This window comes from Phyllostomus hastatus, unplaced genomic scaffold (genome assembly GCF_019186645.2).
Source record: "Phyllostomus hastatus isolate PE091 unplaced genomic scaffold, TTU_PhHast_1.1 phas_scaffold_129, whole genome shotgun sequence".
Classification (NCBI taxonomy): Eukaryota; Metazoa; Chordata; class Mammalia; order Chiroptera; family Phyllostomidae; genus Phyllostomus; species Phyllostomus hastatus.
Window position 1 is genome coordinate 27,346,540 of NW_025334009.1, and position 25,814 is coordinate 27,372,353.

The window sequence follows — 25,814 nt, forward strand, 5'->3', positions numbered from 1 at the left end:
GAAATATACTGATTACATTTATCAAATACACATTGCAGAGATACAACTTTTTAAGCTTACCGTTTATTTTTTTGAGAAAGGAAGGGAAGGAGAAAGAGGGAGAGAAACATGGATGTGTGAGAGAAACATTAATTGGTTGCCTCTCACGTGGCCACAAATGGGGACCTGGCCCAAAACCCAGACATGTGCCTTGACAGGGAATTGAACAAGCGGCCTTTCAGTTTGCACGGCAGCAGAGATATAATTTTTTTTAAAAGATGTTGTTTAAAAAAAAAAAAAAGCCCTGGTTGATGTGGCTTAGTGGATTGAGCACCAGTCTGTGAGCCAAAGGGTCACTGGTTCAATTCCCAGTTAGGATACATACCTAGGTTGCAGGCCAGGTCCCTAGTAAGGGGCATGTGGGAGGCAACCACACATTGGTGTTACTCTCCCTCTCTCCTTCCCTACCTCTCTCAAAAAATAAAATATTTTTTGGAAAAAATAAAAATAAAAGGATATTGTTTTTGACTACAGAATTATATATATCATGCATGTCAAATGGATGCCATCTTCTAAAAATAAATCTAGCCTTGGCTGGTGTGGCTCAGTGGATCAAGTGCCAGCCTGCGAACCAAAGGTTCGCTGGTTCAATTTCCAGTCAAGGCACTTGCCTGGGTTGCTGGCCAGCTCCCCAGTAGGGGGCATGTGAAAGGCAACCATACATTGATATTTCCCTCTCTCCTTCCCTTCCCCTCTGTCTGAAAATAAATAAAATCTTTAAAAATAAATAAAATAAAAATACATCTAGATGAACTAAATGAATTTGTCTAATTCTATTGGTAGCATTCTATCAAATGACAAGAAAGACACATACCTGAAGGCACAGGGTTCACCAAGCTGGGACAATATCATTGATTTCACCCTAGAACTTTCTTTTTTCCTTTTAAATTAAGTCATCTCCAAACTGGCTATGGAAAGGCCTCTTGTTAATGATTTCGGTGGTCCACAAAAGGAATTCAACCATATTTCTGAAATAGGCTTAAATAAACATTGGGTTGGCCCAAAAGTTCATTTAGATTTTTCTGTACAATGGCTGTAGTAGTGCTTAGTTGTCTTTAACTTCATTTGAAACAATTTTGTTAGATTGTATTGTGACAGCTGTCATACCAGTGTGCATTTTTAAAAAACAAGAATACCGATGAATTTTTGTACAGCCATTTTGATATTGAAGGTGGAAGAAAATAAGCAACATTTTCAGTGTATTTTGCTTTGTTATTGCAGGCAAAGTAAAAACGCAACTGAAAGGCAAAAAAAAAAAAAAAGATTTGTGAAGTGTATGGAGAAGGTGCTGTGACTGATCAAACATGTCAAAAGTGGTTCGAAAAGTTTCCTTGTACTACTGACATTTTGACCAAATAATTTGCTGTGGGTTTGTCTTATGAATGGAAGATGTTTGGCAGCACCCCTGGCCTCTACCCACTAGAAGCCAATAGTGGGAGATAGCTGACGTACTCAAATTATGAAATCAGTGAAGTTGTTCTGAAAATGAAAGATGTGTCATTTTACAGAAAAAAACTAAATGGACTTTTTGGCTAACCTAATACTTGTCATTTTTAACATTGTAAATTTGCTTGTGTGTAAACCCCTTTTAAAATAGGACTCAATGGGTGTTAGGACAGTTCATAATTCCAGTAACCTACCAGTTCGTGTGCACCGATAATATGATCTGTGTCATTTACTTAGAATGATGTGTTGATTTTAAAGTTTTTCCAGTATATTGTATCCTGGGCCTTCTAGTCTTACATATCAGAAGGACTTAGTTTCTTTTTGGCATATTAGTGAATAATATGCATTTGCCCAGTTTTAAAAACGATGCTGTGTTTGAGCCTCCTGGGTGTTATAAGTCTTGGTTTTCAGTGCATCGCAGCAAACCCAAGCCAGCTGTCTTTCTAGAGCTGTGGACCAGAAAGTAATGCGTAGTGAGGAACCTTCTTCCAGTTAATCCTTTCATATGATAGTCATATTTCATTGGCACCTTCCAGATACATGTTTTGATAGGTATTCTTTCTTTTCTAAAAATATAAATATTTCTTTTGCATATTGAGATGGGAAAAATAGGTGAAAGTATTCACTTTAATTGATAATTTATATATAAACAACTAAATCTACTTTACTTTTTGTGCAACTTGTAGTATCCTGGCCTAATTTTGTTAAGTGAAGAGGCCTGTGTTTGAAAGCTTCATTTTCATAGTTATTAACTTAATATACTCCCCTGTGAAGAGATATAAAGCATGAGATTGTGAGTGGTTCTTTTAATGTAATAAATAATTAATGAGTGCCTATTTTGTATATAACAACACTGTTCTTGACCCCATGGAATATAGCAAGACGTACAACATAAGAGCATGGGATATTTGCTTTTGAAGATATATGTTTGGGGAGCTAATACATAAAAGTAATTAAAGAGTTAGTTACATAATGTCTCAAGTTTAAGAAACATCACAGGATATTATATGCTTATTAGATAATAGTTGTAGATACATGGTGCTTTTGGATTATAAGACTTGTAAGGAAGAGAGATCGTTGGTCAAGGAAGATGGGAACTGACATGGGCCTTCACAGATTACTGGTAGCAGCGATTGAAAAGAGGCATCCACAAAGGGCTTCTGTTGTGAGTGGTACACGTAGGGCAGCTTGATTGCTCTACATGCGGAATCGACATCAAGAGATTTCGGAAGCATAATTTTTTGGTACCTGGGCAGCTAGTGATCGTTGGTCCTGGTGCTCTTGATATACTAAAAAAAAAGAAAAGAAACATCCAAGCAGAACGTCCCACACAACGAAGGAATCCTGTGAACAAAGGCACAGAAGTGGGGAAAATAAAGGACAGAGAAGAAGGCACTATATAATTTAATTTGATAAAATTTGAAAAGTTACAAAGGAGAAGAGTGATTCTCCCACCTTCCAGATACATGTTCCCCTGCCTGGCCTCCATGTGTGGTTGGGTGGGGCTGAAACTAGTTCTGACTAATTAAGTAAATGCAGCATCACCTGTGAGACTCTGCAATCTATTGGCACCTTCTGGCATAGTTACCATCCACATTCAAGATGTCATTTGAATAAACCTGGGCCCTTGAATGACTGAATGGAGCCCTCTTGCCAAGCCATTACAATGTTAATGAGAAATAAAATGCTAATTATTTACTAGAAATACTCAAAAAGCACACTAAGATCTGTTTTACTCACTGAGATGTAGGAGTTGGTCATTAACCCACAGTACATATAACCTAGCCTATCCTGGTTGATATAAGAGTGATGAACAAACTAAGTTGGTTAAGGAAATTTGGTAGAAACACTGGAGGAAAAGAGATTTTCAGCTACCTGTTCAAAAGACCTAACATTCTTGCCCTGACTGGTGTGTGCCTCAGAGGATGGAGCACCAGCCTGGGAGCCTAAGGATTGCTGGTTCAATTCCTGATCAGGGCACATACCTGCATTAGGGGCCAGGTCCTCAGTTGAGGATGTATGAGAGGCAGGCTATTGATGTTTCTCTTTCTCTCCCTTCCACTCTCTCTAAAAATAAATAAATAGATTGTTGTTGTTGTTTAAAACCTAACATTGTTAAGATACAACTGGAGGTCACTCCCAGATTTCCAAATACAAGATTCCACTAAGGCAGAGAAACATAAACTGATGTCTTACAGTTAGACATAGAAAGCTAACTTCAGAACTTGAAAAGGTATTAAAATAACCTTGAAAAATAACAAGATTTAGTCAAAAGGAGGATTATAGAGTGCAGGTTTATCACTAGATAAAATAATATATATATTTTTGCAGTTATTACCTCTATCAACATTTATCAAAATTATCCTGAATTCTTATTTTTTTCTTCCATCCTCTCTGGATATAATGCAATTTATTGGTAACCAGTCATGCATTATCTAATTAATTTGCATTTTGCCTTTCTTTAAAGATATTTAGGATTATATATGATACTTTCCATATGCTTATCTGTGTTTTCCTTCATAAACACATTTTCAGGTCACATTGAAGTAGTGAAGTTACTTGTGGCACACGGAGCTGAAGTGACATGCAAGGATAAGAAGTCTTACACACCTCTCCATGCTGCATCCTCCAGTGGAATGATCAGTGTAGTCAAGTACCTTCTAGATCTGGGAGTTGATGTATGTATATAGACTGAGCGGTATAAAAGAGTGGAGCACTTCATGTTCTTGATTTCATTGTTGGTGAAAGTTATTTCAGATTTAAAAGATAATTTCATATCATAATGTTTTTGTCTTTTAACCAGGTATTTACAGTCTTTACATAATATAATGCACTGATACCTGATTAAGACGTAATTATTCAAAGTATATTAAGAGGTAAAATACATTTCAAAGGTGAATGACTGAGTGACAGAAGTTTTATTTCTCCATATTCCAGGCCCTATACCTCCATTTCAGCTATGAAAACCAGCATATCAGACACACTTGGATTATTTTTCCTAGGTGGCTAGGTTATGGTTAGTCTTACTTGCCCACTTAGTCTAATATTCCCTTAAATGACTGTAGCATTACAGGATATTGGCAAAAGCTAGGCAGGAAAACTAAAGGCACTTGCCTACCAACTGTAAGTGTTTGGTTAAGTTAGGAAGGGTTGCTGCTTTATCTCAATATATGTGATTCCTGAATTGAGATTAACTAAGTTATATCTGTAGGTTTCACAGGCCATTCTTTAAGCAAATGTACTTTTCACCCAAGAGTGTCTTTACTCTTATATTAAGTACAGTCCTGACAAACTCATCTGGTTCTTCAAAACAGATTAAAAGCAGCAAATCAGAAGGAGAGAGGGTAAGGCTCTGCTAGAGAGAAGAGAGGTGCGGTGTAGATCAGACAGACAAGGGGTGGATGGTAGTCTGGTTGGACAAAGAATGCATGGCAGGACTATAGAGCCGAACAGTCTCTTAATTTAAGGACTGTGTAAAGCACTTTGCCTAAAGCAAGCAGTTAATTACTAAAAGTGTGGGGATCTTGACAAGTTGCAAAAATCTAAACACACTGTTAGGCATCTTTTAGAATGCAAATAGATAAAAGTTTTATTTCAACTGAACAGTTCTTACAGCTCTGTATCTACAGTAACATATTACTTTAAAAGACCCCTGATCTAGATAGCTGAGGCCATCTTGATTCTAATCACTGTTTTAAATTCCTTTCTGGTACAATTTTAAAAAATTATTTTATTGCAGTAAAATAACATTTGTACACACTTTGGAATAAGTGGGCAGACTTAGTGCCACTTAGTGATGTGTGGCCTCCAGTTGCATGATTTGTTCATTTCCTAGGTCTGCCATCATGAGTTACCATAGAATGAGTGACTTTAAGCAAATTTAATCTCTAAATTCTGGAGGTTCTGAGGGAGACTCTGTTCTTTTGGTAATGAAGTCTAGGTGCTTTGATTAAAGTTACGTGTTACTTTTTCACTTCCTCCAATTTCTCTTACCTGTTATCTGAGAAAAGAAAATGGTAAATAAAGTGATAAGTTGGGGCCAACTACAAGGTTTGAGGGCACAGTCTCCATACAAGGCTACCTTTATTTCTGACCAAAAGTTTGGGGGATTTCCAAGAACCACCTTCAGGTTCCATAATTCAGTAGAATCACTCAACAAGCTTACTAAAAGCTGTTATACACATAGTTATGGTTCACTAGACAGCTAAGATACAAATTAAGATCAGCTGAAAGAAGAGACACATAGGGCAGGGCCTAGGAGTATTTTAAACACAAAGCTTCCGTTGGCCTCTCCCCATGGAGACAGAGGAGTCTTACTCTGCCAGCATCAGTGTGTGACAATGTGCCAACCAGGAAGACTCACCTGAACTTCGTTTCCAGTGTTTTTACTGGTGCCCCATTACACAGGCAGGATTGATTCATCAGTTGCCCACATGATTGATTTTAACCTCTATGTCCATTGATACCAAGGGAACCCAAGCCCGCACTCTAAATAAATCACAGAGTTGGTTTATATGGCGTGGCCATCCCTACTCTAAGACTTACCAGCTATATCCAGTCCTACTCTAAGATCCAGTATAGCCAGCTCCCTCCCTAAAAAATGACACTTCTATTAGGTATGCTGTATATTATTACCTCCCAGAAGACAAGGTCAAAGTCCAGACATTTCTTTGGACAAAAATCAAATTCTTTACTACACAAAAGTTAGGTAGACTTTTGCTCATTTTATGTATTAGAAAAGGAAAAAAACTTGAGTTACATGAATTTTTCAGTATTAAGCATATTTTTTGAGCCCATTCATTTTGGTAAAATGTCAACAAGACTGGAAAATACCTAGAGCTCAACTTTGTTGCAAAAATGTATTAAAGAGAAAAAAACACCACTCATTTTTAAAATGCCTGATATCTACTACATTACCAACTTTAATCTTTTGTCACTACAAGCAAAAAGGCTAAGAATGTACATTTTTCAGTATACCTCAGATTTTCAGTTTGTGTTCGTTTTTTCATGATTCTTGAGAATTAATTCTCCAAATGTACCTAGGAGGCCTTTAGAAACACATTATTTTAGTTTATATTTTCCTAAAATATTGCTCTTGGAATTATTCAGTTTTGTCATTAAGTAGACATTGTACATGTAAATTATATTGTCTGAAAGTACAAAATCCACTTATTACCAAAATGCAATTGTTAATGTTCATTATTCTTAAATAACTTTAGAACTATAACCCTGTGTGCTTATCCCTGTCTGTTTCTCACTTCAATAATTCAATTGCAATCACAGTGTTGCTAAAATAACTCACAAAACTGATAATTAGCAAGACTACTTTAAGACTGACATTTTTTTCTCCCAATAGATGAATGAACCAAATGCCTATGGAAATACACCTCTTCATGTAGCCTGCTATAATGGACAAGATGTTGTAGTAAATGAACTTATAGACAGTGGTGCTAATGTAAATCAAAAGAATGAAAAAGGATTTACTCCTTTGCACTTTGCTGCTGCATCAACACATGGAGCACTGTGTTTAGAGCTTCTAGTAGGCAATGGGGCCGATGTCAACGTGAAGGTATGAAATAAAATAATCCGTATTGTAGTAATTAGGTGTTCACTATTTAAACCAATATCATTAACAGTCCTGACTGGTGTGGCTCAATTGGTTGGGCATTGTTCTGCAAAGCCAAAAATTGCTGGTTCAATTCTGGTCAGGACACATACCTGAGTGGCAGATCTGGTCCCTGCTTGACGTGTATGTGAGAGGCAACCGATTGACGTTTCTCTCTCACATTGATGTTTCTTTCCCCTTTCTCCCTCCCTTCCCCTCTCTCTAAAAATAAATTAATAAAATCTTTAAAAATTTTGTAATATATCAGTAGTAAATATCATTTGGCAACAAAAAGTAACAGATTACTGACACAAGAACATACATGAATTTTTTAGTATTATGCTGAATGAAGCCTTTCACAAAAATATATACACTATTTCCATTTCTAAGGTCTAGAACAGATAGAATTCCATTTATGTGGGGTTCCAGATTCTGTAGCTGGAAAAAAAAAACAGAACAGCTGTTGCCCCTGAGAGGAAGGATTGGTGAAAAGGGGCATAAGGAAGCATTCCGTGGTAATGGATAACGGTGTATATTTTGACCGGCTACTGTTGCATAAACATTTGTGAAAATTCATGAAGTGGTCCATTTAAGATGGATGCTTCATGGCATGTAAATTTTCCCTTAGAAGGTAGCAAACCAAACAATTGATGAGTCATAGTTAATGTAACGTACACCAAAGTGCTTAGAGGTAATGTGTACTGATATCTGCAACTAACTTTGGGATTACATTTGTTTTTGTTTTTTAATTTTTCATACTTTTGTTTACATTGTCTTTATTTCCCTTTTAATTTTTTTACATTGTATTTTTTCCCATTACCATTTAGTTCCCTTACCCCCCCACAATCACCACCCTATTGTCCATGTCCATGGGTCCTTTTTCCTTTTTGCTCAGTCCTTCCACCACCTAAAGTTCCCCTCCTTATCTGTCATCCTGCTCTCCATCTATGAGCCTGTCTCTATTTTGCCTGTTAGTTCAGTTCGTTCATTAGATTCCACATATAAGTGAAATCATATGGTATTTGTCTTTCTCTGATTGGCTTATTTCACCTACCATAATATTCTCCAGGTCCATCCATACCGTCAAAAGGTAAACTTTTCTTCTTTTTACAGCCAAGTAGTATTCCATTGTGTAAATGTGCCATAGTTGTTTTTTCCACTCATCCGCCCATGGACACTCAAGCTGCTTCCATATCTAGTGATTGTAAATAATGCTGCAATGAACATAGGGGTGCTTATGTTCTTTCAAATTGTCTCAGATTCCTTTGGGTATATTCCCAGAAGTGGGTTCGCCGGTCAAAAGGCAGATCCCTTTTTAATTTTTTGAGGTATCTCCACACTGCTTTCCACAGTGGCTGTACCAGTCTGCATTACGAACAGTGCAAAAGGGTTCTCCTTTCTCCACACCCTTATCAGCACTTGTTGTTTGTTGATTTATTAATGATAGCCATTCTGACTGGTGTGAGATAATATCTCGTTTTAATTTGCATTTCTCTGATGATTAGTTACACTGAACATCTCTTCATAAGTCTGTTGGCCATCTATATGTCCTCGTTGGAGAAGTGTCTATTCAGGTCCTTTGCCTATTTTTTAATTGTATTGTTTGATTTTTTGCTAATAAATTGCTTGCCTCCATTTCATTTAGTTCTTCTTTTGAGAACTCTGTTGTTCTTTCATTTGGGGTTGGTTTCTTTGTCTTCTCAATTTGGCTGCTGCTTTATACTAGGTAGATCTTCAAAGACTCTGGTGTAGGCAGTTGTCAGACAATGCTCCTGATGAGCCTTTGTCAACCTGTTTGGAGCTATCAGCAACCCACAACATGTGGCTCCCTCCACTGGGCCTGGGTGTGTGCAGAACAGACCAGCCTGCAAACTAAGGCTGGATTTTACCTGATCCTGTCCCAGCAGAGAGTCAGCTTAGTCTCAGAGCTCCCACTAGTTGTTAAACTCATCACTGACATACTCTCACACTGCAGTCAGCAGCCTGGCTTAAGCTCCACAGGGTGGGGCCGTGTAATTCCTGTGGGCGGGGCTATTGCTTCCCCTCAAGCTGATGCTCCTTGGGAGGGGAGTGCTCTGCTGAGAAAGACAGCCTCTGCAGTATGGGGAATGACTCAGCACAGGGATCCTGTTGCCTGTCCGTTCAGGTCTCTCCACAGAGCCACCAACCCAAAAATTCTCCTTGCACATCTTTAGTCCACTCTGCCTTCCCCTGCTAGAGCCCAGAGTTTGTGTGTGGGCCCTTTAAGAGGCTCTCTGAGTCTCCAGCCATTTCTCCCTGGCAGATAGAATCCCTGCTGCTTTTCATATCTGGAAGTTATCTGGGTTCCTTTCCTGGTTCTGGTGCTGTAGGCTAGGGAGCCCAGCGTCGTGTTTAGGCCCCACACTTCTCAGGGGGATCCCCGCAGCCACTGAACTGTCCCTCCAGGACTGCAGCTGCTGCCAGTGGGAGCCCAGCCAGCCCTGTCATGCCTCGCTCCCTACCAGTCTCGCTGTGGTGAAGTGGCTTCTTCTGTCTGTCCTTAGTTATAAGACTTCTCTCCAGCTAGTGCTCAGTTGGTGATTCAGCATGATTTCTCTACAATTTAGTTGTAATTTCAGGTTGTTCCGGGTTGGAAAGTAGTGTAGTTTCCACTTACTCCTCCACCATCTTGGGTCCTCTGCAACTAACTTTAAAAAGCACCAAATAATTAGATGATAGATGGATAAATGGAGAGATTTCTATGTGATAATGCACACACAGTAAAATGTTAGAGTAGAATCTCAGTGGTATGTATAATGGGTGTTCACTGTAATATTTTTTCAACTTTTCTGTTTTGAAATTTTTCACAATGTCATAAAAATTAGACCAATATCAATGAGTTACATGTAAGGGACAGTTGCTTTTTGGTTTTTTGGTTATAGTTACTCTCAGTGGTAAACATTAGAATTTGAAAAATATTTGAAAATTCTGGAGCCAAGATAAATGTACTTTTACTTTATAAGCCTATGAAAAAGCATATATAACCATGGTTTTGAACATCACTGCTTTATAATGTATAATCATTACTTTAGATATGCTGAGATGCTTTCACTGATGGCTTCTATATTTGAGCCCTTGCCAGACCATGTCTTGTGGCATGGGGGAAAAAACCCACGGACAAAATTGAACCATTTATGATAACTAAAAACATTTAAGCTTAAAATGTGATTTTTAGACCTTTAATTTCATAAGATTTTTAGCTCCTTTTGTGTATATGATGAGCCAGTGTCTTTCAGATTGGTAGAGAAACAAGTCCATTTTTTTTTTAACCTCTCTAACTTCAGAGAAGCCTTTAATGAAGCCACTGACCCAGTCTGACAGCTATAGTAGCAGTAAGTTTATCTCTAATTAGGTCATTGCTCTAAATTGCCCACTCCCAGCTAAGGGACAAAATTTATATGTATCACACTCAATGAAGGAAAAGGCATGCTTATAGTTAAAATATCTTTTTTAAGAATACCTATTTAAAGCTTTCAGCTGTCAATCAAATCACCTGCTGAAGTTTTGTTAATAGTTTAAATAATTACTAAAAATGTATTCATAATATGTCTGTACACTGCTTGTTTTGATTTGTAGAATTCCTGCTGTTTGGATAATGAAAACTCAGAGAAATATCTTGGGGTGGAGTGTGAATTTCTTACTTGTTTCTTCAAAGGCCTAATAATATTAATGAAAATTAGGCTATTACAAAAACAAAAATTGTGAGGTGATCTTAACATTTCTCAAAAGAAAAGAACACAATGAAATCATTTTAGTCTCTATGAGACCCATTTTTATAGTGCCTGTAGATAAAATCATCTTTGTGTATTAAATATTACATATCATAGAATAAGGGAGACTGATCTATATCATTAGCTACTGCACATTTTTTTTTTTGTTTATATGGTACTGTCCTATAAGGGTAAAAATTAGATTTCCTATTTATAAAGTGCCATTTACATGTGAATATCTATTATAATTTAATTACAACGAATCACTTGATTCATATGTCCGTGCTTACCAGCTCACTGCTGTACCTCTTAATTGTTTTTAAGTCTATATTTTGAAATGCAGAAGTGAGAATCAGTCCTGCTACAAGAGCTCACTTAATAAAGCAATTCAGATATGATGGTTAAGTATATTTGAAGGCAATAGCCTATGATGTTGGTTTAAAAACAGATTTCCTAAGTTTGTTTAATCTCACCTAAGGATGTATGACATTCATTTATATGCAGTTGTCCAATTATCTTATTGCCAAATTCATTGGAACACATTTTCCATTTTTTAATGACTTCGAAAGTACCTTCCTACTCTGAAAGTATACAAAAATTGTTGATAACTAAGTTTTCAACCAATAAGATTGGACGGTACTAAACATCATGGATAGTTTCTGCAGCTAGGCAGAATGACAGGTAATGAAACTAGTTTTACCATAGGCCATTTGGTACAAACAAAGGTTCCTACAGCATCTCATCAACATTACAACAAAGTATTACTTGAGGACCTGCTGTATAATATTCATTCAAGAATATATCGTCATTCAATACTTGTGTTTCCTGTATTTGTCAAATCATTGCTTATCAAGTTGTTGATATCCCATTCTCCATTTTGATGTTTCTGTCCTTAAGTTGTGGATGACTAGAAATCAGAATACGAATTTAGGTTTGTAATTATTGAGTTTATAAAAATTGATTGTCCTACAAAGTACTATTTAGAGGGAAAGTGAATGGAGTTTAAAGCAATATAGGTCTGATTTTTATAACCTTGCTTAATATGAGCCCTACTGCATTCATTTATCATTTCTATACACCTTTTCTACCCCACAGTTGTTCTTAGAGAAGAACTACTCAAATTTTGGTCAGATAACATCCCCAAATACTTGTAAAAATTTAAAACTAAAACATACTGTGATATATGTGACTTTTGTTGTTGTTGCTGTTTATGGTCACCTGTGAAACCAAATCTTAGAATTTTAGTGAATCTTTTCTATGATTCTAAAATAAGTTAAGATGACTTAAGAAAAAAGTCTACCAATTGTCTCTTCAATTCAGAGAGAAATAAATGTGTTTCCCTCCCTCCTAACATGTCTTAGGTGAACTTTTTACTTGGTAATATGAATCTCTTTTTCCTTTACTGTATTTTTTTATGATCAGTATGTCGAAAGCAAAAATGTTAATCCAATGCCACCAATATGCTTATAGTAAGGGACTTCACTGCTTATTACCTATGAGACCTGGTTACATTACTTAATCCCAGGGGCTATAAAACAGGATTAATGGTAGCTATTTTATACAGTTGTGAGGAGTAAATGACTAATATATATATTTTTTAAAACTGTGGCTGGAACATAGTGCTTTATTATAGCTATAGATGTTAGCTGTAATTTTTCAAATTTCATCATTTTATGAATTCAAATTTTTATTGCAGTTTAGGGTTTGTTTTTTTTTTGTAAAACATGTTTGCAGGAACATTTTGAAGAGACACTACAAATGAGGTCCCTTTATTAAAATGCTGAGGTGCTACTTGTTTTTTTTTTTCTTGGTTGAGAGCATAACAACCGGTACATAAATAAAGATACCAAACAGAAATAAAAGTTTATATTATAACAGACACTGGTGTGTTATATGAGTGTTGTACAAAGATTAATATATTTATGCTATACAACAGACCTATAAGATATAGGTGGTATTATATCTATTTTTAATTGAGGAAGTGAAGGCTCAGGAATTTAGGCAACTTTTTCAAAAATCTTGCTGTGGAAAGTAACAGATGAGATTCGTGCTCAAGTTTTTCTGATTCCAGAGCCTGAGCTTACTTGCTCACTTGCTTGTTTTTTGTTTGTTTGTTTTTCTCTCTCTTGTTGCACACACTGCCTTCAAAGGTTGAAAATTCTAAAAGAATTTGCTAGCTAGAAGGCTTGTTTGCTTGAAGAAATAAAAAATTATGGAGTCAAATACCTGTAGGTATTTATGAAATAGGTCTAATTACTCCATCATTATATGAATTTCATGAGGGTTTCTTAAGGAGATTTGCATTATACATTTTTAGTGTAAACTTAAGACACCACATTTCAATTATGAGTATATACACAGAACATATGTTGAACATTTTTGAGGAATTAGGAATTATAAAACAGTTTCCTTTTTGTTGGTCATGTATATGTTTGTTTGTTTGTTTGTTTGTTTGTTTAAAAATAAAGTTCAAGAGAGATACCAGCAGGAAAGACAGAAGTGGATTTATAGATACAAGTGGAACAGGGAGGGGGGTAATCTTTTAAAAGGGAATAGTTTAACAACAGTATGTAGGAAATGGGCTTAAGATTTTAGTTGACTGAACACTCTATGTTTTAATTAACAAACAATTTTAGGGAAGAAAAAACTTTACCTAACTCAGCATAAAACAGGTCACCTAACTCAGGCATTGTTTTTGTTTTGTTTGTTTTTTTCATATTTGGAACTCCATTAGAATTGCATAACTTCCACATTAAATATACACATGCACAGCTAGTCTGATTTATTATTTTAAGTAATTTGAGAAAACTGCTAACAGTAGTTATTATAAATAATTTTAAACAAAATAATATATCAGGTCTTTTAAGTGAATTATGAGGTGAGGTTAATTATAATAATCAGTTTTCCTTGTTTGAGGAAGATTAAGCATTTCTTAAAATGAACCGTAGCAATGTGAAATTTTTGAAATGTAGGAAACGTATCCTGGCTGTGTACCACTCCCCATTATGTGACTTGGTTGAATCATTTAATAGCTTTGTGCTTCAGTTTCCCCACCTGTGAAATAGGAGTAATTATATTATACTGTACCAGCCTGGGTCAGGTAGTGGGTTAGAACATCATTCCAATACACCACAATTGAAGGTTTAGTCTCGCCGGTCAGGGCACATACAGGAATCAGCCAATGAATGCACAAATAAGTGGAACAACAAATCGATGTTTGTGTGTGTGTGTGTGTGTGTGTGTGTGTCTCCTTTCTTCTCTCTCCCTAAAAGAAAAATCAATTAAAAAATGATTACACTGTACCTACCATGCAGAACTTTTTATAAAGTGTAGGCATTGATTTTTTTTATATTTGTGCTTTTTTTAATGCATGCTGAGAAAATTAGTTCAAAATTTTGAACAACTGTTTTATCTCCACAGTCTTCAATTAAGCTTAATGCTTAAGTAATAATTTTACAAAATAAAAATATAAGAGGATATTCAAAATAAAACTAAGGATTCCATAATATGGATGGAACAATCATTTTAAATTTCTTCTGTTTGATTATTTCAGAGCAAAGATGGGAAAACACCACTGCACATGACTGCCCTCCACGGTAGATTCTCCAGATCACAAACCATTATCCAGAGTGGTAAAAAGTATTTCTGTTTGTTTTTTTTCTTAAATGTAGTAAAAACATCTACAAAGTGAATGGTATTGAGGAATTGTCATAGTGTATATTTTTAACATTTGATATCAGATCTCAAGAAAATCAAATAATAAAGAATATGAAATGCCACATATATCTTTCATAATTTTTTTCACTTATTTTTGTTTTTTCCCCTGGACTATAAATATCATTTCTCTAGCAGTTAGTGTTGGCTTTTTTAAAACATTGCTGAAGAGAAAACTCTGCCTTTCCGCTGCAGTGTGTATTATATATAAACAAAATTCTGTTACAAATATCTTTTTTCACCTTTTGAATATTTTGAACTATTTCTAGGATTTTCATTTATTTTCTGACCTTGTATAACTTTGCACTTGAATTAATACTAGGCAAGCTAACCTTAGGTGCATTATTTTAAAGCAGTGTTTCCCAAGCCATGTTCCAAGAAACTGTTTGTTAGTGGTCCTTAAGATAATAGCTGTTAATGGTTTTGCAGGGGAAAAGTAGGAACAGGTTCATGCTCAAATACTTGGTGAGCAGACAAAGAGTGTGCACATTAAAGTTCTGAAAAGTCTTGTCATAAAGAAGTGTGTTTAATTTTGTTTTAATACAGTGGTTTCCAAACATTGGATCCCAGATCTCTTAAGTATAAAATCTATAACTCAAGTGCCTGGACCAATGTGTACTTTGAATGAAATCTGTGTACGAAATTACTATATCCATTAGTTGTGCTTGAATATAGCACTTTATCTTGCTTTCCCTGTAATAGATTTGTTTTGATCTTTATGTAGCCTAGTGTCTGATAGTATGTCCTTTATTGCAGGAGCTGTAATTGACTGTGAGGATAAGAATGGAAACACCCCTTTGCACATAGCAGCAAGGTACGGCCATGAGCTGCTAATCAACACTCTTATTACAAGTGGTGCTGACACTGCAAAGTAAGTACTCACCAAGGTGTCGATAGCTGTGACAGGAAAACACACAAGGAAGCGAACTGCAGTTGCCTAGATATTTCGAGTAGAGTTGTGGATTTTTGTCCTCAACATTGTACTAATTGCTGGAGCTTTTTTTCTCCTTTTTGTGTATAGGATATGGTAGAATAGAATACTTGATACGATTTCATTTGGTAAGCCAGCATAGAGTATTTGTATATATTTTTAACCCCAGTTCTTTCTAGATTATACAGTTTTGATCAGAGCTTCTAATTTTTGTGGTTTATTTCTTTTTAATCTAAATAAAAGACAAAAAAAAAGTGCATATACTGAATACTTTTTTCATCAAAGTAATACTGTCTCTAGATAGTGGTTTTCAGACTTGGTGCTACAGAGTTTAGGGATTCCTTGGTAGCTGCTACAAAGGATTTAGTGACCCCAGCTTTGGTCGGGACAGCCCACTTTTATCAACTTTACATGTTAAAATGTCCATGTAAGATTTGTTCAAAAGATGAGTTTTCTTGCATGCTCTGCAGAAGGAAGCACCTACTTAACTTGGATTTCTATGTATGTTTTTATAATTCTATTACATTTATGTATTAATATATTTTAAACCTTCTTTTAAACTTTCTATAAGTGATAATGTTTCTGTACATTTGTTTGTACATGAAGTTGTTGACTTAGCCATATAGATATAAATTTGGACCTTTTTTTTACATCTCTACAAGTGACTAGTTAATTCATTTTATAAGATTTAATTTCTGTATAAAGATATCACAGTTTGCTCACTTTGTTTACAAACATAAGTTGCTCCCAGCTTTTTACTATTACAAAAATTGTAGTGAACTGCCTTATAATGATCATCAATGGTGAGGAAGGGAGAATGGGTTTTGTACTCTAGGCAAATGTCCAGAAACATTTTTGATTGTCATAATTTAGGGAGGAGGATGTTACTGGCATATACTGTAGGTAGAGCCCAGGGGCACTGGTGAACACCCTACAAGCCCATGATCGTCCCCACCCCCATACACAACAAATTTATGATGACAGCAGTGCAAACTACTATCTAGAGACAGTGGATTATAAATTATGCCCACCTTTAATCTTTTGCCAAATTGCTCTCCAAAAGTTAAGATTTTGACTTGTCTATCTTTTCCCTTTTAGTTTCTTTGTGATTTATGTAAATGATTGTGTTTTTCTTGTATTAATTAAGGATACTATCCTTTTTACTTCAGGCGTGGCATACATGGAATGTTCCCCCTCCACTTGGCAGCCTTAAGTGGTTTTTCAGATTGCTGCAGGAAGCTTCTCTCTTCTGGTAAGTGGGACCTTTGCAGACTGACTCTGTTGTCTTCCCGCCCCCTACCCCCTACTTTAATACAGTTTCTTTATTCTGTTCTTCCAAAATTACATATAGATATCTCCAAGTGTGAATCCTTTGTTAACTCCTCTTAGAAAATGTTGAGTCATTTAATTTTAAGATTCAATTTTCTCTTCATCTCGGGGAAGGGTTTTATTTTTCCAGTGATTTCCTTCTGTCTGTTAGTTGAGGAATGGGATGTGAAATATTTCTAGAGCAGCTTCTGTTCACTGAATGGTAATCTTTTTGGATGGTCTCTTTATGACTAGAAGCAAAATATCTTCATTTGCATGCTTCCCTTTTAAAGAGCTGATAGCCATCTTTCAGTATCTTCTAGGTTTGTGAAATTATTTATGTTATTTAATTATTATTTCAAAATAACGTGATCATAGTCAGTTTGAAATAAAACTGAATCAGTAGCTGTCTATAAATATTACTATAAAACTGTGGTCCTTATTCAATGCATAGGATTACTAAATATATAAGAATTAATTGATTTTAAATGATACTCTTTCTCAGAGTTTTAAGAAAGTTGGACAGATTTTATACATATTAATACTCATAACTGCTGAAAGAATTATGAGAAAGTTTCAGTGAAAATTGACATATTGTGAGACAGACACTTCTGAGTTTTTCTTAAATGATAATCCTTAGGTGAGTTAATTCCATTTTGAGTTTTAAAAGTGTCGGGGGGGCATAAGTATTCACACATACCCATTCATCTATGAAAGAGAACTCTGAAATCTCGTCTCAGTTTTCGTAATAAATATGACTTGTAAAAAATTTTCATTAATATATAATTCACATATCACCCAATTCACCCAATTTAAAGTTTATTCGTGCTTTTTTAGTCTGTTCTCTAAGGTATGTAACCATCACTACAATCAGTTTTAGAACGTATTTATTTCCTCCTAAAAGAAAACCCCATTAGCAGCTGATCCCCATTTCCTTCCTCCTCTAGCCCTAAGCAACTACTAATCTACTTTCTGTCTCTCTAAATGTGCCTATTCTGGACAGTTCATAGGCCTGGAATCACTCAGGATGTGGTCTTTTCTGACAGATTTCTTTCACGTAGCAAAATGTTCTCAACAGTTCTCCATGTTGTAACATTAACAGTATTTTTCTTTATTGATCAATAATATTTCATTGTATCCTATGGTTTTTATTCATTTTTATTTTAAAAACTTTTTCCACTTGCAGTTGGTACACAATAATATGTTAGTTTCAAGTGTCCGTAGTTTTTAAACAAGGTCACTAGCGCTTATCTAAAACCCTCAAGATTTTTAGTGGTAATTTTCTGTAATATTGTACATTATTAGTCTATTTTCAATAATTTTTAAACTATTTGTAATTCACAGTTCGAGAGTGGGGTGTGTATGACTCTTGACATTTCTTGACATAATACTGTAATATAAAATAACATCTATAATAATGATATTACATATAAAATGTATTCTTCTTGTAGGATTTGATATAGATACCCCAGATGATTTCGGTAGGACCTGTCTACATGCAGCTGCAGCTGGAGGGTATGTTAAAATATTTACTATTTTAAGAAACAGGTAATTGATCATGGCAGTTTTTCTCTTATCTTTGTTTCTCTTTATTGGTTCTGGGCTACCTCAAAATAGAAAACATGACAAGGGTGGTTTGGAAGAAGAAAGTCCAGAGTAGTAGAAATTGCTTTTTTAATCTTTATCCACCTAAGTCATAAATTTTGAGGGAGAGAGATAGCACAAAGCTACAAAAGGGAGTATTGCTTTTTACAAGAGAAAATGATTTAATGAAAAGTCTGGTTCCTCCAGTGAGAGCATTAAAACATCGGGAGCATTCTAAGTAATACTAATATTCTTTGAGAATGTGTTTGGGGTTTTTTAATCATAATTTCGGGAGGGGCGGGGCAGGAAGTGTTGATAGCCTGTTTCTGTCTTGCCTCTTCTACTCAGGGCTAATATATATGATACGGAAAATTTGACATTGAAAGATTTTGGACTAAGTTTTAAATATTACTACTAGGGGAAACTAGGCAGTTGGTTTGAATGAACAAGAAAATTTCAACTAAAACTAAAGTCTCTGAAGCATGCTGCTAATCTAATGCTTCTGATAATTTAGATCCTAACTCTGTGATAAGCCATTTAATTCATATGATGACTTATCAAAAGGGTATTTGCAAGAATTTTATTCCCAGTAATAATTCCTTAAAAATCAGTAGTGATTTCAGAGGACAAGTGTGCTGAACCAAGGCTACCACTAGCCCAGTCTCAGTTGTAGAGATGCATTGTGAACGTGAGACTCCGTCCGCTTGGTCTTCCAGTGACTCCAGAGAAGCTGGCATCCACATTAGCTGCCTACAGAGAGAGGGACAACAGATAATATGAATTTCTGGTTGTTTGGCAGTTATAGTTTTCATAGTGATATAGTAAGTTGATATTCAAGTTTATGAAAATTAGGTTGTAGAAATATTCATGCATGCAATGTATGCTCATAATTTTAATGAAGGATACATTGAAGCAAGTAAGCATATATAGGAGAAGATAGAGGAAAGCTAATTTGGGACATTATCCTTATTTTCAGGGGTTTTTTTTAACCCATTTTAATTCAATTTAGTATTAAAAAACACTTAAATTTAAACCATTTAATTATAATTTAAAAGTTCCTAAAAACTCTTTAGGCACTCCTTTACAAATGCGAACTTCTTTTTAAATAGTGACAAAATGATTCATTTGTTATTTCCTATCAGTGTACAACATGTATGTATATAATTGTTTAAATTTTAGATAAAGTGAATTTTCATGTTTTTATTCTTCATGAACTGAAAATTATGTCATTTTACTTACCATCATTTGGAAACATTCTTTTATACATATTTAAACCTACCAATTACATTATAAAATTACTGACAATGAAGTCTTCTATTTTTCCCTGGGTAGGAATTTGGAATGCCTAAACCTTCTGCTGAATACTGGTGCGGACTTCAACAAAAAGGACAAATTTGGGAGGTAAGGTGTGATAACATTTCTTCTGTAGAGCCTAATTAATATTACTTAATGACTTACTTGACCTTCTAACTGGCTTCTGAGAATTATCTGAACGATCCAGCAGCTTTTGCTCTGTGATCATGATTCACTGAGAAGCCCGGTTAAGTCAATAACTTTCAAATATTCATTCCTACCCACGGTCTTCCACCTGAGCACCTGCCACAGCCTGAGGCCGTCAGCCACAGCTTTACCTTCTACGCACTTCTGTACCGATCGATACCATTCTTCCTCCTCCCGTAATTATAGCCATGGAAATATAAAACCAGGGAAATATGGTGCCTTCAAGAAACAAACTCAGGAGACCCAGAACTGAACGGTATAGTTCTCCTTTCCCTCAAGTCATTCCTTTGTCAGAGAAAGTATTGCCCACGATTGGATACAGAGTGCTACAAAGAGGGAGGAAATGACAAATTATATGTGTAATTTTTCTTTTTCCTCTCCTGTAATTCCCCACATACCCATATACACATATCAGCATATCCACACACACTCCCTGAGTGTGATTTGCAGAAAAGCACCTGTGAAATGACAGAGTCCATTTGTAGTCATTCAGCCAGTCCTCATTTTCAGTGTTCAAACCCAGGCCTCATTACTAGCATTTGTGGTAGCAGTACTTAAAGCCACCATTATCTACTAAGTTACTTAGAATAGGAATTGACCCAGACTGTGTTAGAACCATATTAGTAAGGATTGAAGGCAGTTTGAATGGGTTTGAAAAACAGGTAGCAATATGAGCAAAAGTGCATGTGTCAAGAGTTTGAGAATTGTATCAAAGTGTATATGACAAAAAAAGGGTGGGTGTAAGAAGGAAATGTGATTAGGCCAGTGCAGAGGTAAACAGAATTATGTATGGTAGGGAATCAAAAAAGCATATAAGAAAAGAAAAGAAACTAGTAACAGACTTCTCTCATAAGCATGCAGATGGAAGGAACTAATGACCTGCAAAATCAAAAATCACTTTATTTGGCTTTGGAATGCAATATTTTTCTAGTGAATTGCTTTAATCCACCTTATATTAGTTAATTCATGGGACTTGAAGCATTCTATACTACAAATAGAACTTCTGAAGCACATTCTAAGTATGAAAGCTTGAAAGTAGTTCAGTTAATTGCATTTTTTAAAATACTGTTACTATACCATATTATTAACCAATAAAGTAAATAATGATTTGCTATCATTTCACTTGGTAAGTGTTTCGGGAAAATGCCATAAATAGTGGGCTAAATTTGACCTTCACTTTTCTGTTTTCTCTCTTCCCCCTCCTCTTCTTCCCCCTCCTTTTCCTTTCTTTTTCCCTCCTTCCCTCCTTTCCTCCTTTTCTCCTCCTCCTCCTCCTCCCCCCGCCCCCAGGGACAGAATCATAGCTTTGTAATCCAAAGACAGGGACTTCTAAATTTAGTAACATTCTGTTTCATTTCAGTAACTGGAAAAGAAATAGGCTATGAATATTCAGTCTTTAGAAATTAAAACAGTGCTCTAACTCTTCTGAATAGTGAACAGTTTTCAAAATTATGCAGTTTTTACTTCAAAAATCTGTATTACTTTACAGCTCTGTCAGATAGTGGATATAACTGAGCATTCTTTTTAATGTTCCTATATTTTCTCTTACCTTTTATTCCTCTACTGCAATATGAACAGAAGCTGCTACCTCTGTACTGTGAAACATTGTTTTCATCAATTTATATAATGTTTTATTGAATTATGTAACAACAATGGGAATAAACAATTTAAGATCGAATAGAGCTCTTCTAAACAATACCTAATTACTATTTGTTAGTATAGAGGATGCTTTGTTAAAATAAAAGTTCCCAAGTTTCTGAACAGAATAGGGAGGGTGTCTGTATTTCACTCAAAAGATTGGAATTGTTGCTATCTAGAGACTGTGTTTCTAATTTCCAGTTCTTAGAGGTCTTCTGCCACCTAACTTTTCTCCAGCTTTCTGTTCAGCCCTCCAAAAGACTTGTTTCTGGCAGAAGTCAATCTCAGGCTCACTTATAAATACAGTATTTGTAACTGAGTGGAGTAAGAAAGAGTCTACTGTGCTCGTGTTTACTCCTCTGTGCCCTTTTTATTTTTCTTACATTTACAAAAGATCTCCACTGCACTATGCTGCTGCCAACTGCAATTACCAGTGCCTGTTTGCTCTTGTGGGATCAGGAGCCAGTGTGAATGACCTTGATGAAAGAGGATGCACACCCCTGCATTATGCCGCGACGTCAGACACAGATGGCAAGTAAGTATCATGTGGTGAGAATGAAGGATTGTTGTTCCTATAAACCAGCATCTTCCATATGGATGGCCATTTTTATTGCAGATTTTTATTTCCGTTTTGTATTTTTTGTTGTTGATTATCTTCCCTTAAGTCTCTAGTGTGAGAAATAAATTAGTTTCATAATTATTCATTAACCATAGTTATTTTTAGCTATTTCTATTCAATACCTTCTTGTTGACTAATCTGGTGGAAGAAAGATAAAGGTCTCTTCTCCTTGCCAAAAGCACATCTTAATCACACCTCCATGTTTTTTCCATCCGACTTCTCAAAGGCAACAGTCTTGAGTATATAATAGGGAAAGAGAAAGGGAAAGAGAAGAGGTACATGGACCATGCTCTCAGAGGATGGGGCAGAGATTGGAATAGCACTACCCTGCAGATGTAGAGGGTTCATATGTGCAAGGGATCCTTGTAAAGTACCCATAAAAGAGAGTCGTTGAAGTGGCAAAGCCTGGCACATAGCTGGTATTAAATATTGCTTAAATAAGTAAATGGGATAATGGAGTAAGTAAAAAATGACCAAGAATGACTGAATGAAGCCTTGGTCTGGTAGCTCATTTGGTAAGAGCATTGTCCCAATGTGCCAAAGTTGCAGGTTCAATTCCCAGTCAGGGCACATACAAGAATCAGCCCATGAATACATAAATAAGTGGAACAACAGATCAATGTTTTTCTTTCTCCTTCTCTCTCTAAAATCAGTAAATTAAATAAATAGAATGAATAAGAACAAAAGAATGGGAGACAAATTTTTTCATAATTAATGTTCACTTAAAGTTGATTAGGCCCATTTTATAGTACTTTAATAATGAACTCTGTTTTGTATACTTATAACTATAAACCTACTTTTGCCTACCATTGTTTATTGCTACCTTGAAAAAATAAACTCATTGGAGACAGAAAAGAGATCTTCAGTGTCTGTGGCATTCTCCAGGTGTCTGTGTCAGTGAAGAATGAAAATATCTTTAGGAAAAACCTTATAAGGTCTTCTGGAGAAAGACTTCATAAAATATACTTCAAGGAAATTGCCTTTAACATAGAACTGTTTCTCATTTTTAAAAAGCAGAACTTGATGGTATTACTCACAAATGTTAATTTATTATAAATTCTGTAATTAATTTTAAAGCTGTTTCTGTAACACTTTGTTATGTTGGGTTATAAAATTTTAATTTTGAAGGCACTAGGAAAATGTATTTTCTGTTTGTAGGAATATATCACTATATAATTTCATATGTACCAAAATAATTACATACAGATAGATTTAGGCTAGTGATATTTATTATTTAAACCCTTAATTCTCAGTATCAACCCCAGGCAGCCTGATATGCTAGAAAGAACATGAGCTTTGGAATCCAAAAGACCCAGTTTAAGTCTTGGGATCTCCATGTTACACATCTTTGAGCCAGAGCAAGTAACTGCTAAGCAAAACTCTCTGGAAAATTAGAGTGAAACCTACTTCTTAGAACTGTGAGGAAAATGGAGTGAGATTGTATATATAAAGGAATCTAGCACTGTTTTCTTGGAGCCTCTTTTCTTATCTTTGAAGTTCTGGTATCCCAGAGGGCCCATCTAATGCCATCATTTATTGACTCAGTGATTTGTTCCCAGGGAACCTTCGGGAAGCTATAAACCCCAGTAATTATTTTAGGATACCAGAACCATTCTTTCAATAAGTGATTGTTTTGGAAGCGTAAATGGTAGCATTAAAGTGTTGATTTATTTTTCTAAATTCCAAGGATTTAATTCCCAGGAATAGGTTGGATAATAAGATAATCTGACATAATTGATACTTTGCCAAAGAGTGAAGTATTTTCTAAAGGAAGAAACATATTCTCCTTGGCTTCAAGTCACTATTATTTAATAATGTGTGTTTGTTGGTTGGTTTTCTTCGGGATCGTTTGCTAATCCCCTGTCAACATCCTGAGGAAAAGTTGTTTATGTTTTGGAACATGTCTCTCACAGTCTAATCAAAATTGAAGACCGCTATATATGTCTTTCTGTAGCTTCTCCTGTAGTTGCATAATGGTATATAAATGTTTCTGATATTTCACTGAGATTACTTTTATGGTAATATTTGGCATTTTTCACAAAAGTGAGATATTTTGACTTACAGCATTGTTTATTGTCCGTTTTGAACCTTATATAAATGAAATTACATAGTTTTCTGATTATAAGTTTTACAATCCTTTCATTTGTTCCTAAATATTTGATATTTTTATTGCCAAAATAAATTATCTTAAAAATAATATGTGTTGTAATACAGAGAGAGACATTTGACTCTCGTATAGGACTTTATATTCAGCAGCCTTGTTAAACTGATTCCCTCTATGTGTGCAAGACAGCATTGGGTTTGAGCCTGCCTCTGCCACTTGTGGGACCTTGGGCAGGATGCTTAACCCCTCTGGGTCCATTTTTTCTGTGAAGTGGGGATAATCTGATCTAACTCATGGCCGAATGAGGTATAGAATATCTGGATTGCTTCAAATAGTACTGGTCCCATTATAATCTTCCCATAAGGGTTAACTTTGACTTTTTTTGGTTTGTTTTTTGATGGGAGCAGACACTACTGTGTTTCGTAATGGGGGCAGGCTGAACGAAGGAGGTCCCCTGGTGATAGTGCTACATCCCCTGCCTTTGGCCGAGTAGTCCTTACGCATGGGACACACGCGTTTGAATCAGACTGAAGTTGTACCAGATCTCAGTGGTAGAAGTTCATGGGTGGTAAGGGAAGAGTAAGAGAAATTTCAGTGTTTGAAATGTGCTGTAATCTAAATTATGTGCTTAATTGGAATGAGAATACTTACTTGTCTAACATTAAATGAAGGTGAATTTTAACAATAAATATAGTTTATTACTTAGCTATTTGGTCATAAATATTCCTCCATATTTGCATACATAATTTATTTTAGGAGAAGGAGATTATAGAAAGTCTTCATTCCGTTTTCTGAATTTTATAAAATAAGCATGTGTTAACTAACAATCAGGAAAAATAAATTAGACTCTCTCTCTGCCTTATTATTGAATTAAAAGTAAGGTGCAGATTTTCAAGATCAAGTAATTTTGCAAGCACCCAGGTTAAAGTATCTATCACTCTAACTCATTAATCCTTGTGCTGAAACATTCGGTAGCATGGAAAGAACTCTAGATGAAGAGAATTGCTGAGGGTCTAGTCCTTGCTTCACCATATTCTAGCCAACAGATTTGGAACAACTTTTTAATTTTTCTGTCAGCAGTTTTTCATTTGCTACAAATAATGCTTATCTCACAAAATAGTTACAAAATTACTTAGCAGAGTCTGAAAGCCCTGTCAGTACAAGGGATTTTATCACTGTCAGTCAACCCTCAGTCTTCATTTCATTACAGACCAGTCCTCTGAGTAGTTTGAATGTAAAAATTTAAAGAAATAATGTGATTTGATAGAAACTACTGTATGTATAACAGTTAAATTATTTCAAACCATTTAATGCTGTAACTTGAACTAGTTACTGTAAATAATGCTTTGAGACATGCCCCCTACTTTAGAAAGTGAACATGAACTTACCTACTTGTTTTGCTTTCCTTAAATAAATCTTTTTTTTTAGCACTCGTGTATCAGCAAGTTATCTTAAAATAGTTCTTTTCTCTGATAGATAAGCCCGGAGTGACATGTTTGTGCCTGTAGAGCAGTGAGACTGCCCTCTAGCCCTGCAGGTCTTTCCCTCACCCCGGTGAGCGGGACTGTTGAGCTGGGCACCGGGAAGACTGTGCA

The 25,814-nt window shown here is 35.5% G+C and overlaps 1 protein-coding gene and 1 non-coding gene across 10 annotated transcripts in view; both read left to right on the forward strand.

Annotated features, from left to right (window-relative positions):
• Positions 1-25,814, forward strand: part of ANKRD28 (ankyrin repeat domain 28) — a 177,224-nt gene that overhangs the window by 126,070 nt on the left and 25,340 nt on the right. For all 9 annotated transcript variants that reach the window (XM_045856627.1, XM_045856629.1, XM_045856630.1 and 6 more), the window contains 8 exons: positions 4,021-4,163; positions 6,842-7,054; positions 14,375-14,453; positions 15,292-15,406; positions 16,636-16,718; positions 18,226-18,289; positions 19,691-19,759; positions 21,891-22,031. In XM_045856627.1, coding sequence (XP_045712583.1) covers positions 4,021-4,163; positions 6,842-7,054; positions 14,375-14,453; positions 15,292-15,406; positions 16,636-16,718; positions 18,226-18,289; positions 19,691-19,759; positions 21,891-22,031 — 907 coding nt within the window. The remainder of the gene's footprint in view (positions 1-4,020; positions 4,164-6,841; positions 7,055-14,374; positions 14,454-15,291; positions 15,407-16,635; positions 16,719-18,225; positions 18,290-19,690; positions 19,760-21,890; positions 22,032-25,814) is intronic.
• Positions 2,635-2,768, forward strand: LOC123830908. The gene has a single exon (XR_006787843.1). It is a non-coding gene; the product is annotated as a U11 spliceosomal RNA (small nuclear RNA).